Source organism: Falco cherrug, chromosome 19 (genome assembly GCF_023634085.1).
Source record: "Falco cherrug isolate bFalChe1 chromosome 19, bFalChe1.pri, whole genome shotgun sequence".
NCBI lineage: Eukaryota > Metazoa > Chordata > Aves > Falconiformes > Falconidae > Falco > Falco cherrug.
In genome coordinates, this window is record NC_073715.1 from 6,279,189 (window position 1) to 6,296,643 (window position 17,455).

The following is a 17,455-nucleotide window of genomic DNA, read 5'->3' on the forward strand; positions in this document are numbered from 1 at the left end:
ACTGCCCCCCCAACTGCCCCCCCATGGTCCCTCGTGTCACTATTGCCCCCTGATTCCCTCCTATTGCCCCCCGACCCTCCATTACCCCCTCTTCCCTCTTTTCCCCCCTTATTACCCCTTGCCCCCCTCCAGCCCCCAATCCTTATTGCCCCCCTCCCCTTTTGCCCCCCATTCCCTTCTATTGCCCCCCGTTTCCCCCATTACACCCCTTCCCCTTCTTCCCCCTCGCCCCTTATCGTCCCCGGTCGTCCCCCCCGCCATTGCCCCCCATTCCCCATGGCCGCCCATTGCCCCCTCCTGCCCCGTTGCCCCCCCCATAACCCTTCCCTCCCCAAGTCCTCCGAGGTGCCGGCGGCGCTGCGGTCGTGCGTGGCCACTCTACCCGCGGGGCGCCGCCTCGTTGGTAGGAGCCGGGCGGGGCGGGGCGGGGCGGGGCGCGGGGAGGGGAGGGGGGAGGCCTCTCTATCCCCGCCCCGCCGCGCCTCGCTGGTGCGCGGCGTCCGTTTCCGGGTCGGGGCGGGGTGTAAATCGGGCCGCTCCCGCCGCCCCCTCCCAGACCCGCCGCGGCCGCCGCAGCAGGAGCAGCCGCCGCCGCCGCCTCCCGCCGCCATCCCGCCCGCCCGCCCCGGCGCGCTCCCTCTCCCCCCCCACCTCCCTCCCCCTCCTCCCCGCCCTCCCTCCTCCCGCTCCGCCCGGAGCGCCCTTCTCCTGCTGCCGTTACCGGCGCCGCTCCAGGTAGGCCCGACCCCCCCCCCCCCCCCCACCCCCCCCCGCCGACCCCCCTCCCCTTCCCGAACCCTCCCGCCGCCATCCGGCGCCAACTTCTACACCGGCAGCCGAGCCGCGGCCTCGCGTAGCGCCCCCGCGCCGCCCGGCGCCGCCCGCCGTCGGCCGCGCCCTCACGCCAGCCCGCGGCCTATGTGCGGCCTAGTCGCGGCCTAGGCCGCGGCCTGCGCGCGCGCCGCGCGCCGCCGGCGGGGGGGGGGGGTGGGGGTGGGGGGCGCTGCTGCCCCTCCCCCCCTCCCCGCCGCCCCCCGCCCCCCCCCCCCCCCCCCCCCGCGGGAACCGGGACTCGGGGGGGGGGGGGGGCCGAGGAGCAGCGTGCGTCACATGGCGCCGCCACCCCCCGCCGTCAGTACCGAGCGGTCGCGAGGGGGGGGAGGAAATTTTTTTTTGCCTTTTTTGTGGGTTTTTTTTCGGTTTTTTCCCCCTTTTTTTTTTTTTTTTTTTTTTTAACGGTTGAGCCTGTCTTTGCCGCCATGCCGAGTTGTTTTGCTCCCGGCTTGGCTCGCGACGCTGCCGCCCGAGGGGGGGGCGCCCCACACGCGGGGCTGGGACGACGGCCCCGCCTCGGGGTCGGGGGTCTCCTCCTCTGCCCCCCGGCCCTGCCCGGGTTGGGGCCGCGATCCCCGGCCGGGGCTCGCCCCGCCGCGGCTGCTGGGGTGTTTTTAGAGCCCCGGAGCCGGTTCTTTCCCAGGCCCGGTTGGGGGTCCCGAGCCGCCTCCCCAGCTCCTCGGGACCGAGCTGGGACTGAGCCGCGCTCCCGGGGCTCGGCCCTTGTTCCCCCTGCTGGGGTCTGGGGCCAGTTTTGAGCTGCGATCTTGGCAGTGGGGACCCCCTGCCCTCACCCCGCTTTGTGGATGGGCCTGGTTCAGAGGCTCAGTCCCAGCCCGGAGGTTTGGTCCGTGCTCCCTCATCCCACCGCGGGCCAAGGAGCCCGCTTTGGAGCCGGGATCTCCAGCCCCGGACTTTTTTTTCACATCCCCCCCTGACTTCCGCCACAGGGATGAGCCAGTGGTGGAGCCACGTTTCCTTCCGCCTCAGGGACAAGCTACTTTTGGAGCCAATTCACTGCCCTGGCAACTGGTTCCCCCCACATAATGGTTCCAGTTTTGGGCCAGGATCCTGAGTGGGGAGGCCCCGGGTGGGTGTTTGATCCCAGTACAGGCAGTGGGCAGGGGCTGGGCCTTACACGTGCCCCGTGGGGGCAGGCAGGGCTGCCGGATGGAGGTAAGGAGAACTTTGGGGGAAGTTTCCCTGCGGAAGAGCCTCTCAGCAAGTTTGGATTGGAGCGATGGCTACTCGCCGGCCTTGGCCTGCCCCGCACGGCTTCGCTTCTCCCTTTGCGTAACCCCCTGGCAGGTCTGGTCGGCTCCTTTTGTCCCCGGCGGGCTGTGAGGCAGCCCCGTAACCAACCCAAGCTCGTTTGACTGGCAAAACCGCTGCCAGGAAAGCAAATTAATGCTAACGAAGGCGAGCTGGGATGCTGAACTGGTGGGAGGAGGAGTGGGTTTAGAGCCAGAGAGACGGCGGCGGGTGCCAGCGAGGCTCCCGCCACCTCCGGTGAACCGGGAAGCTCGTAAACAACCAACTCGTGGGATTGGGTCTAGACTTTCCTCCTCACTCTACTGCTGCTGGGCTCGGATCCTGAGCCCTTCTTTCCAAACTAGGCAAATAAGCGCCTTTTTGGATCTGATGGGATGTCAGTGTGAGTTTTATGGAGGCCATAACTCCTCGCTGGGGGTGGGGGGGTGGGTGGAAATCTTCAGTGCCAGTGGCTTTCCCCTTAAAAGAGCATTAACCCAGAGCATGGCAGCGTTGCTTGCTTGGCATGGTCCCCTGCCAGATTAATGCCCCTGCCCTCACCCTGGCTTCTTCTTTCCTGGGGCATGGTTAAACTTTGATGGGGTGGTGATCAACTGGACTGATTAAAAACAAGAGCTAAAATTTAGTTTAATTTATTTTTAAAGTTAAACGGCTGACTAGCTGAGCTGGTGGCCAGTTGTGTTTTGCAACTGCTTTCGACTCGGCCGCAGATTGTTTGAAACCTGATCGTGTGCTCATGTGGCCTTACCAGGTTTGAGTAAATCAACTTGGAAACTGGTCTGAAAGACCTCCCCCCCGCAGGTTCAGGCCACAGATAAGTTCATATATTTTTATTTTCTCAACAGCCTGGCTCCTCAAGCAGGTTAAACTGAAGGGGAGCGGGGCGGTCACTCTGTCTGGCGTGTGTGTCTATACGCAGCTGCGGAGGAAAGCTTGTAATCTAGATTAAGGTATGGGGCTCGCAAGCAGAGGCAAGTTCTCTGGAGCTGTAAGCAAAGCCTCTGTGAGCAGCGGGGTTGGAAAGAGGCAGGGGATGAGTGAGACCCGTATGGCCCCAGCTGGAGGCGGGATAGTGTCAGCTTAGCCCGTCCACTCTGGAAAATGCCTTAGCAGGAGGAGCAGCCTGTTGGGGAGCTGAACCATCATGGATCAGCTCTCCTAATCGCCACTTGAAGAGGAGTGTGGCCCTAAAACTGCCAGGGGGATATTCAAGGAGAGAAGAAGCATAGAGGGGCTTCAGGCCCCCTGGAATGGGTCTGAAACTGGCCAGGGAGGGTTGGCACAGCTCCTCAAATGCAATCCCTCTCATTTGTAGCTCTGCTCGACCAGTGACCAAAGATCTGAGCACTGACGCAGCCTGACTCAACCCAACGCAGCTCAAGATGGACACTGGTGTCATTGAAGGTGGTTTAAATGTCACACTCACCATCCGACTACTCATGCATGGAAAGGTACGTGTCCATGGGACGTGGCTTGTACTGACGCCACCTCGCCCAACGTGGGGGTGGCCCTTCTGGGAGCCCGGAGGGAGGCTGGGTGCTTCCATGGCAGTAAAGCGGCGTCGGTCGGACCTCTTGGAGCTGCGTCGTTACTGCAGCCATTAGGCAGCGGTGTTAGGAATGTGCTCCTTGGCACTGGGCCGGCTCCTGGATATCTCATGACGAGCGAGGCCGCCCTTTAAAAGCCTGATGCATCAATAAAAATATCAGCTTCAGGGGGGTGGAAGTGACTCGATAGAGGGGCTCAGCTGGGAGAGAGGTGGCCAAATGGCTTGGGGGGCATATCTGAGGTGCAGAGGAACTTGTTCTGGCTGTAGCAGGGAGTTGTTTAAGCTTGGGACTCCCGGGAGTGTTTTTAAGCACTGACTAATTGCTGCTTTTGTTTCCATCCCAGGAGGTGGGAAGCATCATTGGGAAGGTAAGTGAGCAACAAACCCCCTTGCCCTGCATCGCTCTCCCCCCTCACCGCCCAGCACAGCCACGCTAACGCCTCTCCCTTCTCTCCCCCTGCACAGAAAGGAGAGTCGGTGAAGAAGATGCGTGAGGAGGTGAGTCGAGGGGGGCTGGGAGGGTCGGGGCGGGGAGCTGGGGGGGGCCGCGGCTGCGCGGGCCTGAAAAGGAATTTGCAGGCAGTGCGGGCAGCGGCACCGGCAGCAGATGGGAGCCGCGGCGCGGGGCATGCTGGGAGGTGTAGGCAGGGCCGGGCAGGAAGCCGAGCGGGCTAAGATGGCTGCCCGGAGCCGAGGGAGGGAGGGAGGATTCGTCACCAGCGGGGGTTCCTGGGGGACCCTGGCTGCCCCATGCAGAACGCAGCTGGGCACGTGGACCTGCTGCTGCTTTTGGGGGTCTGAGCTGGGGGCCGGGAGCCCTGATGTCTGCCCGTTTTCCTCCTGCAGAGTGGTGCTCGCATTAACATCTCAGAAGGGAACTGCCCCGAAAGGATCATCACCCTCGCTGGACCCACCAATGCCATCTTCAAAGCTTTTGCAATGATCATTGACAAACTGGAAGAGGTGTGTCTGCGGCCTCGAGTCCCCCGGTGCTGCCCTGCCTGCAGTCATCCTTTACCCCCTCCCTGGATAAATTTGCCCCAGAGTGTGTGGGGGTGGGGGGATGTCTGGAGCACGAGGGAAAGCTTTTCCCTGAGGATGAGGAGCAGGATGGGCTTGTTCCGCATGGGCTGGTGGTGTTTTCCCCATGGGGCCTGATCTTTGCCCAGCTGTGAGCAGGTTCAAGGTCCAAGCAGGGACACTTCCCTGTGTGCACTCAGCCATCCTTAAGTGACTGCTTGCCGAGTGCCAGAGCCCTGCAGGGACTTTCCCAGGCCAAAACCACCCTGTGGCCACAGGTTAAACAGCTTAAAACAGAACAGGGCTTTGAAACTCACTTGGCTTTGCTCATCCTCCTGGTGCTGCTTCCCCTTTGGCACGCCTCGGTGGGTAGCGGGGCTCGGTGCCATCTCCAGCCCTGCCAAGGAGGGGACCCGGGGGTGCAGCTGCATGGCACTGGAGGAGAAGCTGCATTGTGCCCCTGGTTCCACTGAATCGATGACTTCCAGAGGGAATGTTGGTTCTAAATAACCAGGAGCCTGGCTGTGGGCGTTAGAGCCTGCTCAGGATTGTCTTGTCAAGGAGCTTTGCATCCTGCTCTGCATTGTTTGGAAGGCATGAGCGCTCCTTGCCTGGTGTGAGGCAGAACTCCGTGGCCCTCGCCTTGTCTGTGGGGGTAGAAATCCTGTTGCCCTTTGGATTTGGGGCCCTTCCGTGGAAGGAGATGAGCCAGTGCTGGCAGATCTGACCTGGTGCCCCTCTGCTTTCGCTGCCACCTAAAAGGCTGCTGAGCCTGGAGCTGTTCCTGCTATACCCCGAGCACTGGAGTCCTCTGAGGGCTCCCCATCTGAGCGTGGCTCCTGGCTGCTGGTGCTCAGAGTGCTGGGCTTGGAGTTAAAAGCTTTTATTTTAGTAGGTCAGTTGAGCCGTGGCCTTGTGCCTTCCCCTCCCCCTGCCAGCACATGACCGCTGTAATCAGCGCTGGGCTTGTTTTCCCTGGAGCTGCTCCTGCCTTGATCCCCTGTTACGACAAGAGGCTCCGTGCTGAGCTGGGAGCTGTGGGCACACGGAGCCTCCAGCCACTTGTTCCACTCCAACATGGGCACAGCCCGTTCGCGTTTGGCTGCAGTGTGACCCAGCCGATGCCTCTGCACTGGGCCAGTGGGGGTTAAACCCCCATTGTCAGTGAGATGACAGAGCTTGGCGCCTTCATCCTTCCCCAAGACGTGGCTGTGTTGTTTCTGGGCAGCTAACAAAGTCTGGGAAATGGGACTGAGAGTGCCCTGGGGTCACCTTGGCCTGGCCTGTCTGTGCCAGCGACATCCTCCCTGTCCCTCTGCCGGGCACGTCACCACCCGCGTGCCATTCTGGCGAGGGCAGTGCACCAGGCTGACCCCTCTGAGTAACTCCTCTTCCTCGCAGGACATCAGCAGCTCCATGACTAACAGTACAGCTGCCAGCCGGCCCCCGGTCACCCTCCGACTCGTTGTACCTGCCAGCCAGTGCGGTTCCCTCATTGGGAAAGGAGGCTGCAAGATCAAAGAGATAAGAGAGGTGTGTGTTGGCCACCCTGAGGAGAGATGCACCGGCTCTAGGTGCCCCCAGGGATGAATCCTTGGGTTGGCCCCTGCTCTGGGTGGTGCCGCATGGCACCACTTGGCTGTTTTGGACCTCCTTGTATTTTTAGTGCTTGTGAAAGTGAGACTTGGGGCAGACCCTCCCCTTCCCAGCACTGTCCCTGGCGGTGGGATGCAGGGGTTGTTGCTCCCCGACTTCCCTGGGCTCCTGATTGCCCATCCCAGCTTTTTCCCAGTTGTTGGAGGAGGGGGGAATGCACTGGCAGGCCTGCACCGCCCTCAGTAATGCCATTTAGTGCACTGGGCGCTGCCAGCTCTGGACTGCCAGTGGATTAACTCTGCCCAGCTCCACTGGCTGCGGAGACAGGCTTGACTTGGGTTACAGGAAAGGCTGTAGCCCAGGTCCTCCTCTCCTGCCCTGGGCTCCTGATGGCCAAATTATTTCCAGCTAGGATTAAAGGACTTTATTTTGGGGGAAAGCAGGAGAGGGGGGCAGTTTTGACTATGTATAACCCAGCTGCGGGGTTTGTCGCTGAGGTCACAGCTCTCCCTGAGGTCTGACTGCCTATTTTTAACCGTAAACTTTGCAGAGTACGGGGGCACAGGTCCAGGTGGCAGGAGACATGCTGCCCAACTCAACTGAGCGAGCCATCACCATTGCTGGGATCCCACAGTCCATCATTGAGTGCGTCAAACAGATCTGCGTCGTCATGCTTGAGGTAGGGCCTCCCCTTGGCCCCATGGGCCTGTTTTTCTCCGGGGGAAGCACGTGCCGCACAGGAATCTCCACTGCCCTTGGCAAGCCACGTCCCTCCTCGCGAGTGGAAACTGCTGAGGACGGAGAAATGGCTGCTGGGGGATAAAGGGATAGCTGGGGATTACAGCCTCATCCAGGTGAGGCTTGGAGCTGCTTAAAACCGGGGTCGAGCCAGGCCTCTAGAGCTGCTGACCAGCTAACGGTGTCGCCTGTGGCTCTGTGCTGACCAGTCGTGCTGCCCAGCATGGTGACACTGAGCAGTGGCCTCCTGCCGTCCCGAGCCTCCCTCGCATGCTGCACTGCTCCTCGCATGTCCTCCCTTGGCCTCATGCTCGGGATGGGGAAGAAAGAGATTGTGCTTTGCGTCCTCCCAGATGGCTGATTTTTAAACCCAAGGCAGAGCGTTGGTGTCTGGGGTGCAGGGAGGGGATTGTTGGTGCCAGCAGTGCTTGGTGTCTAACCTCTCCTCTCTGCCTGTCACCCAGTCTCCCCCGAAGGGCGTCACCATCCCGTACCGACCCAAGCCATCCAGCTCTCCCGTCATCTTTGCAGGCGGTCAGGTAAGGCCTCTCCTCTGCTCCTGGGGTGCAGGGTGGGGAGGGGAAGGGGGTGTCTTACCGAGCTGCCACGCTGCCAGCGCACATCAGCCGCTCTGCGTGCCTGTCACCCACGCCGCTTTCTCTGGCGGAGAGTGGCTCTGTTGGGCCTCGGCCTCCCAGAGCCTGCTCCCAGCCTTCCTCGCTGAGCTCACTGAGGGATGGAAGAGGGCAGAGGTGGGATGGGGTGGGAGGTGGGAGGGTAAAAGGGCTGATCTGGAGAGGAGAGGGTGCTGGCAAACAGTCCTGGAGTTAACCAGAGGGGGGAAAAAAAAATAAAAATCCCAGTGTGGTGGGGGATTTGAATCAGGCCGATGCTCCAGCTGCCAAATCCAGGCTTTGCCCCTCTGCCTGCAGCTGGCTCTGAGGACTCAGCACGACCTGTTGTGGGTGACCGGCCCAGAGGGTTGGGGGGGGTTCTCTGCTCTCTGGGGCTGGCTTTTGGGGTGCAGAGGCTTAGCCTGTGCTGTGGGTAGGGTTGGGGTGTGGAAAGGCTTCATCTCGTATGAGGGGAGGGTGTCAGATAGGAGTAGCCATCAGGTGATGTGGGATTTAGTCCCTCCTGCACTGAGCTGATCCAGGGGAGTTGCTTGCTCCCTGCTGCCCTGCCGCCGAGCCAGCTTACAGGTGACAGGGCTCCCTTGGGATCCTGTCTGCTGTAAAGCCCTGAATCCCCCCGGCCCTGTTGGGGCTGTTGGGGTGCTGGCTGGGTGTCCTCGCCCACGGTCCCATCCAGGCCACTGGGCAAGGCAGGAGGCTGAGGCCTGGGTGCGGGTCAGCCGTTCCCCACCCTGCGGTTCCCAGGGCTGCCGTAATGCTTGGAGAAAACACAGCGACTTGTGCAAACGCATCCGCTGCCTTCCTGCTGTCAGGGAGACCCCTCGGGGGTGTCTGGCAGGGCCTGGCGCCCATAGCCAGCCCGGGGACCCGCGCAGGCAGGGTCCAGTATTGCCGATGGAGGCCTCTGTAGGCAGGGAAAGGGGTAGCTGCTGCCGCCGGCCTCCCCGAGAGCCAGGCCTGACTCTGCTCTTCCCTGCCCCCCCACCAGGCTGGCATGCCATGCTTGTTTTGGGGACGGACCTGCTGCCGTCCCCTTCCTCGCCTTGGCCCCCCCCCACCCCTTGCCCTCCCTGCCTCTTCCTCCTCCCCCTCCCTGAACCTGGTCAGCCCCCCCCGCCTCTCCGACAGCTTCTCCTGCCGCTCTGCACCCCGGGGGAAGCGCCTGGCCGGTACGTCTGTGCCCCCCCGCGCCTCTTGCAAGCGGAGGGCCGTACCATGTGGCCCCCCCCCGTGGCGCGGGAGCCGGCCGCCTTCCCCGTTAGAGCAGTGAGGAGCAGGCTTCCCACGGCCACGCATTTCTTCCCTCCCTTCCCCTTTCTTCTCCCCCTTCCTTCTCTTCCACCCCTCTCCCCTGGCCCAGGGCCGCGGCCAGCCCGACGCAGCCCTCCCGGCCCCGCTCCCGGTGGTGTTGCGCTCTGTCTTTGCAGCTCAGAGTCGTGCGTAGAGCAGGGTTAGCCCTCGAAAAGCAGAGCTAATGTCGATGTGACTTTGGTGTTAGCGGAAGGTTTCGGATTGACAGCCCTGGAGACTGAAGTCCTCTAATTTATCCACAGGACAGGTACAGCAGCGGCAGTGCGAGCTACCCCCCACACCGCCCCATCCATGTGCCTCAACTCTGACTTGGAGGGACCACCTCAGGAGGTGAGAGGGGAGTTCAGTCTCCACGGCCCGTTCAATCCTTGGCCTCTCTGAGACTGCCAACAAGGGTGGCATCCCCGTCCCCCAAAACCGTCAACGGTGGCTTTTGTGCTGTGGACTCCTGTCCACTGGGAACTGGACTCTGAGCCCACCAACCTCTCCTCACGCAGGCCACCCGGCAGCCACTGCATGGCAACGAACTTGGGCCAATTCCAGCCTGGGCTGCAGTTCTTCCGGTGACCTGGAAGTGAGGCTGTGTACCCCCCTCTCCCCTTCCTATCCCACCCACCCCCCACCTGCCCGGCCCCCCCCACCCCCCCAAACCTTAGCCAGCCAGGCCCCAGCCAGTGACTCGCCCTTTCTGGGTAGCTTCAGGAGGAATCTGAAGTCTGTGGCTGTCCCTTAACCTCAAGACATGGAATTGTGGCAGGTCAGGCACTCAGCCTTGTTACCCCCCCCCGAATGCCTCTCTTTTGCCTTGTCTAGCATTGGTAGCCAGCTCCAGCATTTACCTCTAGCTTGCCCGGCGACGTTTTCCTAGGCGTGCGGAAGTGACGAGAGGACTCAGAACGGGACTTTTTTTTTTGGGGGGCTGCTGGGCCGGGGAGAGGAGGGGCCGGGGAGCTAGTAGGGCTGGCGGGGGCATTGGAGATCTTCCCCTGTCGGCGAGGCGGGGGGCGCAGGGCTAGAAGCATTGTCGGACTCCACCACACCATACATCTTCATCAAGATCCCAGCCGTTCTGTTTTTGTCTGCCACTTTTTTTTTTGGGGGGGACGGCACCATACTGTCCACTCCCTCCCTGTAACCGCCACGTAAGGCCAATTTGAGTAACCGCCCGTCTAGAAACTGCTTGTTACAGCATTTATCCGTCCCCTGCCTCTCCCTGCCCCACTTCCCTCGCCCCGGAGAACTCTCCACCTTGGCTCTCTGACTTCCTGGCTAGTTGAAATCTGTCTGTCCCTGGGTGGCTGTCCAATGGTTGTTAATAGGACTGTTTTCCTCCTTTTGTAGGCCTATACCATTCAAGGACAGTATGCCATTCCACAGCCAGATGTAAGTTTTGTTTACAACTTCTTGTCTTGAAATCCACCCTCTTCCTCCCCCCTTCCAAAATTTTCTCCGTGCTTTCTCGACTCGAGCCATTAGCCGTCAGCTTGGGCTGAATGCTCTGTCTGATCCGAGCTCCCCCCCAAAAAACTTGTCTCCCTTCAATTCGCCCTCCTGCAGCCAGCTTCACCCGGTCTCAGATCTCTCCTTTTTCCTTCCCCCACCTTCTTTCTGACACTTCCCTCCTCCTATATATATAATTTTTTTTTTTTTTTTTTTTTCCCCCCAACCCGTCTCTCCCCGGCTTGGCATTTCACACCAGCTTCAGCTCTTCCCTTGCCCCTCCACCCCCCCCCAAATTTGGCCCGCAGCCTGTCAAGAGAAAAACAAAAACAGCACATGATGGTTCACTGTCATGGTGGTTCTCCTGGGGCAGGGGACAGCTGGCCCAGCGAGCAGTCGCAGGTGGCAGTCGCGGGGGGGGGGGGGTTGGATCCGGCCCGGCCCAGGCTGCTGCCAGCCTGTCGGGGGACCGTTTGGTGAGAGGAGTGACAGTCCCAGGCAGGGGCCGCCTCTCCCGCGGGCGCTGTCCCAGCTTGCTGTTGGACACCACCATCCTCTGGCACCCATGTTCATCCTGTAGGCTCGTTGCAGGCTCAGTGGGGGGCCGATCTCCGCTCCTGGCACCCTTAGACCAGCAAGGGGGGGCGGCTCTGACGCACCAGGCCAGGGAGAAGAAGGGCTAGAAGGAAGCTGGGCTAGAAGAGCTACTCCGGCAGCTGAACCGAGCCGGGCTCCATCCCCATCTCCCGTCATGGCACCCCTGTCCCCCCTGCCACTCCCCTGCATGGTGTGGTGTGAGCACCCTGCTGTCTCGTCTCCTGCTCCTCTCTGCTTTTCTCCGTTGAGCTCCTTTCATACCTCGCTTCACCAGGGGGTGGGCGCAGCCCTGCCCCCCACAGCCCACCTTGGCCTGGCGCCTTCCCCCCTCTCCATGTGGAGAGGGCCATGCCGTGTACGGAGGGGCCGGGGAGGGGACCCGGTGCCACTGGCAGTGTCCTGTGTTGATGTGTGTGCTGTGAGTCCTGGCCCCCCCGGGCTTGGGAAATGGCTAACATCAGCCTTTTTCTTTCTCTTTTTCCCCTCTAGCTGACCAAGCTGCACCAGTTGGCAATGCAACAGTCCACACTTTCCAATGTCTCATGGCAACACTGGATTCAGTGGTATGGAAACTCCTTCTCTCTTCTGTACGCTAGCGTGGGCCAAAGGCCAGCCCCGTGAGCCGCCGCTTGGCTCCTCTCTAACGGGGCCTCCGCTTGGGTCTCGCGCTCTCAAAAAAAAAAAACCAACCAACCAAAACCAAACGTTCCCCCAGAGCTGAGCCCAGCCAGGTAATGACTTCTGTTGCGACATCTCTGGGGGTGACTTGGTATCGGCCTCTGCAAGTTGCGGTGGGCCGCAGAGGGTAGAGAAAAAAAAAACAACCACCAAAGAACCCCCAACCATACACCAAAAAAACCGAGCAGGCAGGGCCTCTGTGCTGCTTTCCTTCCTCTTCACTCCCATCCTCCACAGCTCTGCCAATGCACCGGGAGACCCCCCCCAACATGCAGCACCCTCTCTCTCCCCTCCGGCTACTCCAGTCCTGAGCAGGCAACTGTTGAGTTGTACCAAATTTGCTGTAGATTTGCTAAGATGGCTAAAAATACCCATTTGGGGCTCTAAACTTGAGACAGCCAAACTCATTGTCACTTGTATCTTAACAGGCATTGAATCCAGCTCTCCAGAGGTGAAAGGCTATTGGGGTAATGATTAAAAAACAAAATCTGTAGTAATTCTATTGTGTATTAATACTGACCGGGGTCTCATTCTCCCTGTTAAATGCTGCCCGCCTTTGTGCACGGATGGGAGGGGAAAGGGGGGGGTTAGGGGAGCCTTAGAAGGGCTGGAGGGTACCGACTGGCTTGGTTGTACGTGCCCCAGAAGTCGACTTGTTGGAGGGCTTGCTTGTCCAGCACCTGAGGCTGTTAGCAAGCCTTGGGCCCCCTCGCTTTACCCTCCCCAACCATGCGCTGAGGGGGGAGCGATTCCCCCTGCCAAAGGAGTTGCTGGAGCGGATCGAGCCCCGTCTTGCTGCTGGTGACAGAATCGCTGGTGAGGGAGGGGACAGCACCCCGTTAACCGCCTTGGCTGCTGGTGTGTCCCCAGGCTGTTTCACCCCTGCCCTGGGGTGAGGTCTTGAGGCTCCCGCTGCTCCCTGTAGCAGGGAGCGAGCTGGGGAGGGGGGCAGAAAAATTAAAAACGCAAAAAAAAAAAAAAATCCGCTTAGCACATGCACTTGGCCCCAACTGAGGCGTGAGTAGCCTTGCAGCGCCCGTGCCGGCCGGCATAGCACTGCCCTGCCGGGGCCGTGGCGGCGAGGAGGAGGAGGAGGAGGGGGGGTAGCGTAGCCCTTGGAAGCTGGTAACAGAGTGGGCAGCAGAGCTGAGTGCCCGCATGGAGCCCCTGCAGTGAGCGCGCTGCTCTGGGACTGTCCTGACCGGAAGGAAGATCCTGTGGTGATATCGTGGGGAGGGGGACGAGAGGGAGAGAAATCGGGGTGACCCAGCTGGGGGAAGCAGGTGGTCGGGGAGGAGGTGTGGGGAGCAGCGGGGAGGGTTGGAGTAACCTCACAGCTTGCTCTGCCCTTCCCCTCCTGTTCTAATTGTCTTCAAGGTAGCCATGAAGCTGGCAGCAAATGCTGGCTTGACTGCTCCGGTCTGTCTGTGCTGCACCCCCCATCCCACCGCCTCCCCCTGAACTTCTCTTGCCTTTTCCCTGTCTCTAAACAGGTTTGGATGCCTCTGCTCAAACCACCTCTCATGAACTCACCATTCCAAATGATGTGAGTATGCACATGGGGTCCCTCCTTCCCAGCCCGCCTCGGGGAGGGAGGGTTGGTGGGCAGCGGGCAGGCAGCTGCCCCCTCATCCCTGTGGGTCACCGGGATCTGCCCCCCTTTCTTCAAACAAGATGGGGTGTGGGGCTGCCCGTTCTCAGCCTCAAAGCTGCAGGAGGGCTTGTGGCTGCACCCCAAACCGCCTCCTTGGACCACTCTTGGTGGCCATGCATCCCTTCTCCCCTTGCAGCCACCTCTGAGGCAGAACCCCCCTTCTCAGCCCCTTAACCCCCCCCAGTAGGTGCCAGCCCTGTCCCCGTGGAGGACAGACACTGGGCAGGGAGGAGGATGAGGACGGGTTAACACGCTTGGCTCTTTCCGCTAACAAGGCGCTTTCCTCCCCCAGCTGATTGGCTGCATCATTGGGCGTCAGGGCGCCAAAATCAATGAGATCCGCCAGATGTCTGGGGCGCAGATCAAAATTGCCAATCCAGTGGAAGGATCTACTGACAGGCAGGTTACCATAACTGGATCTGCAGCGAGCATTAGCTTGGCCCAGTATCTAATTAATGTCAGGTAAGTCTCTGGACGAGGAGACTCGGTGGGTCGGGGGTCTGGCTCTGCACGCCCGTGCCGTGGGGTACTGCTCCCCGGGCTGGGACCTTCCTCATGCCCTGACACATGGAATGAAGGGGTTTTCTCTCCTGTGTTGTTGTTTGGTTTTTTGTTTGTTGGTTTTTTTTTTTTTTCCTCCCCTCCTTTTCCTTTCCCCCCTCCCTGTGCCTGCTGTCCCATTTTCCTGGTGCGATCGCCTCCTGGTCTGTGGGAAGCTGTAGGGTGACGGACCCGGCTGGGGAGGGGCCTGGCCACGGGGCCGAGGGGAGCACGCGGCCGCTTAAAAGCCGTGCCTGGCCCTGTCGGGCCCTCGGCAGTTTGAGCTGTGCTGTTCCGACCCGGCGCTTGCGTGGCGAGGGCTTTTTCATGGGGTGATAGAGGAGGGACACCCCTGGGCCGGCTGGCGGAGATCCTGGCTATCTCCCAGCGGAATGTCGTGATCCTAGGGAGAGTGGTCGGTGCTGCTGGCAGCACTTGGCTGTGCTCCGATAACCTGGGAGCGGCCGGCGAGCGCCAGTGGGGGCACGGCTGGCTTGCGTGGGGCCTGGCCGCTTGCCCGCCATGCGGCACGCTGCGGCGAGCGCTGCCGCAGTGGGGACTGAGGGCCCGGCTTGGGCTCCCCGTGCTCAGACCCATCTTGCTGTGGTGTCCTACGCTCCCTGCGACGGGCCGGGCTGGGAGCGATGCCCTCCGTGGTCCTCAGCCCCCGGGGCTCTGGATGGAGGCGAGTGGCTGGGAGAGCCCCGCACTGGTGCAGGGACTTGTGACCGCTCCGTGTCGTGTGGGTCGATGCTGGGCTGGTGTGGCAGCTCCAGCCTGCTCCCAAGGGGGAGCAGAACAGAAGCCACTTGTGATTTCTTTTTTTTTTATTTTTTTTTATTATTTTTACTTTGGCTCATGCCACTTGCTCCACACTGGTTGCGTTGAGGTGCCTGGCTCTGGGGCACTGGGATGGCCTCGCTGCTGAGCCAGTGGCTTGGCCCAGGGTTGCGGGGGGTCCCGGTGTGGCTTGGAGGGTGCCGCTCCTTCCTTCCCTCCCTCCCTCCCCGAGCTCGGCTCGTGCGATTTGACGCTGTTTGTCCTGTGCTTTTTTTTTTTGTGGTGTTCCCTTCCACCCACCCGTATTTTTTTTTTTTTTGTTCCTTTCTCCTCTGTTACAGTTTAGAAAGCGCTAAACCCTCCTCCCAGGCAGCCTCCGTCACGATCCCTGACCACCTCAGCATCAACCTCTCTCAACCCTCCACCCCTTCTTCTTCTTCCTCCTCCACCACCACCCCCTCGCTCGCCACAGCGGGGGCCTCCGAAGCACCCGCCAGCCTCCCCAACCCTCTTCCGACTGCCCCTTGTGTCTCCAGTCTGCTTGGCATGAAACCTGTCCCTCTCCTGGCTCTAAATGTTGTGTCTGCTGCTAAGGGTACCTCCGCTCCAGCTGTGCCATGTGTCACTAACAAACTGAAAGCGGAAAAGCAGAGATTTTCTCCTTACTGAGTCTGCTTGTGGCCTTAGAGGACCAGCAGATTGGTGGCAGCATGGAGACCCCGTAGAGGAGACTTGGAAGAGCAATTTTTTTTTTTCCTCTTTTTCTTTTTGTGTTTTTTTTCTTAATATTTTTTTTTCTCCTCCTCCTTTTTACTCCAAAGTGAGCTTGTGATGTTTCTTAGAGTGGAGTTTTCTTGCTGGCTGGGAGACTATTTTCCCTGTGTCCCAGCCCGGCATCTAGTGATCTGTTTGATTCCTTCTTGATCCTGCTAGCTTGTAGCTGTTGCTTTTTTTTTCCTTTTCCTCTTTTTTTTTTTTTTTTTTTTTTTTTTTTAGTAGCTTGGTTGCAATCGTGGTTTTGGGGAGGGGGGTGGGGGGGGTGGAGGGAGGGGGTTCGTTACCGAATAAACAAGTTGGGATTTAATTGCATTCCTGGTGACATTGCCCACGGGGCTCGCGGCCTCACCTGTCTCTCTTTAATGTCTGTACCTGTAATAAAGTTGCCACGGTGAGAATCTGCTCTGCTAGATCTGTGCCGACGGCGGGGGGCTGAGCCCCGGGGAGGGGGCCTCATGGGGTGCCCTCTTGCTGGGGGGGTTCACTGCCACCCAGGTTGGGGTGCCCCCCCAAAAAAAAAAAAATTGCAGGGAGGGAGAAGCTTTGAGCCGTGGAGGTGGCAGCTCCCCGGGATGCTCTGTGTGGGTTGGGGGTGCTGGTGTTGTCCCTGCTTGCTCGGGGACCCCCTTGCATTGTGCGTGTGTCCCCCCTCCCTCTCTGTTCTCCAGGGGGTCCCTGGTGGGGGTAGAGCCCCCCCTGCCCCTTGTGCTCTCCCTTCCCTGCAGGAATCGCTGCCAAATTCCTGCCTGCCTGCGCCCTGGGGTGCCCAGGGCACCTCGGCGTCCCCCTTCTGCTGGGTGTCTGCACCCCAAAAGCTTTGCCCTCGCTGCTTGGAGCAGAGCCTGCTGGTGCCCTCGCTCCGGCCGCAGCCCTCCCTGGCAGAGTCCCCAGGGAGCCCCTGGCTCTGTTTTGGGGAGGACAGTCAGGGGGTGCCCCCCTCCTTGCTGCATCTCCCCTGCTGCTTGTGCATAAAGCAACTCCCCGCACCCCAGAAACCTCCTCCCTTCCCTCCCTGGGGGACTGTCCCCCCTCCAGCGCGCTCCCCACGGGGAAGCCTTTCCTCCCTTGCGCCCCATCCTTCCTCCTCCTGTTCCCCCCCCCAGCCGGGGTCCCCTCTGACGCCCTTTTCTTCGTTGCAGGCTCTCCTCGGAGACCGGGGGCATGGGAAGCAGCTAGGGGCCCCGACGCGGACCCTCGGCCTCACCTCACCATCCATCTGTGTAGTCCCTTAGCAGCCAGCCCCAGGTTTTAACTAGTTTGTAAATTTTTTGGTTCCTCCATGCTCTCCGCGGCCACTCATGAGGTTTATTTTTTGTTTTGGTTTTTTTTTTTGTTTTGGTTTTTTGTTTAAATTGTTTTGTTTTGAATTACAAGCATTTTAATTCCTTTCTCTGTTCAGCTGTTAAAATGCTGAGCCCCAGATCTTAGTTTTATAAAGCTTCTCTCTCTCCTCCTGCCCCCCCCACCTCACCCCCCACCACCACACCCCCTGTTTTTCGGCTCATGAAGTTTGTTTTGTCATGAAATGTAAGAGTGGAAGAGAAACATTTCAGTTTAGTTCTGTAATGTCAGGAAATTTTTCAAAAAAAAAGTTAATAAAAAGATGGACTGGAGCTTTTCCTTGTGAATAGAAACTGGAGGATATTTTGGTTAATGGATCTGCCTGTCTCCGTCTTTAATTGAACCCTGCCCCCTTTCCCAGTTCTTCCCAGGTGGTCCAGCTGGGGTTTGGGTTCCTGCTGGTGGTGGAAGGGGGTTCCCCAGGCTGCATTAAACCCAGCCTCCCCCGGGGTGGGGGGGGAGGGGGGAGGCTTTTTTGATACTCCAGCTGCATTTTGGGGGGTTTCCCTCCTTTTCCCACTACCCTGCAAACTGGTCTTTAATGGAAACCAGTGTCCCCGCTGGGTGTCTCTACCTCTTTACCTGCCCCCTCAGCCTGACGTCCACCTGGGACCCTCCTTTGCTTCACAGGGGTGAAAGCGGCTGTCCCCCACTTGGGTCTCTGCCACCACCCAGTGTTCCCAGTTCCACTGG

At 60.1% G+C, this 17,455-nt stretch overlaps 1 protein-coding gene across 1 annotated transcript; it reads left to right on the plus strand.

Annotated features, from left to right (window-relative positions):
* Nucleotides 1-594: 594 nt before the first annotated feature.
* Nucleotides 595-17,034, plus strand: PCBP2 (poly(rC) binding protein 2). Its single transcript, XM_055696407.1, is given in 18 exon segments — nucleotides 595-735; nucleotides 3,422-3,557; nucleotides 4,000-4,023; nucleotides 4,121-4,153; nucleotides 4,502-4,618; nucleotides 6,077-6,208; nucleotides 6,822-6,950; nucleotides 7,474-7,548; nucleotides 9,198-9,227; nucleotides 9,229-9,285; nucleotides 9,453-9,518; nucleotides 10,297-10,338; nucleotides 11,482-11,517; nucleotides 11,519-11,555; nucleotides 12,099-12,137; nucleotides 13,164-13,216; nucleotides 13,617-13,786; nucleotides 16,561-17,034. Coding segments are annotated over 17 exon segments (1,146 nt in total). The 5' UTR covers nucleotides 595-735; nucleotides 3,422-3,488; the 3' UTR covers nucleotides 16,598-17,034.
* Nucleotides 17,035-17,455: the final 421 nt, after the last annotated feature.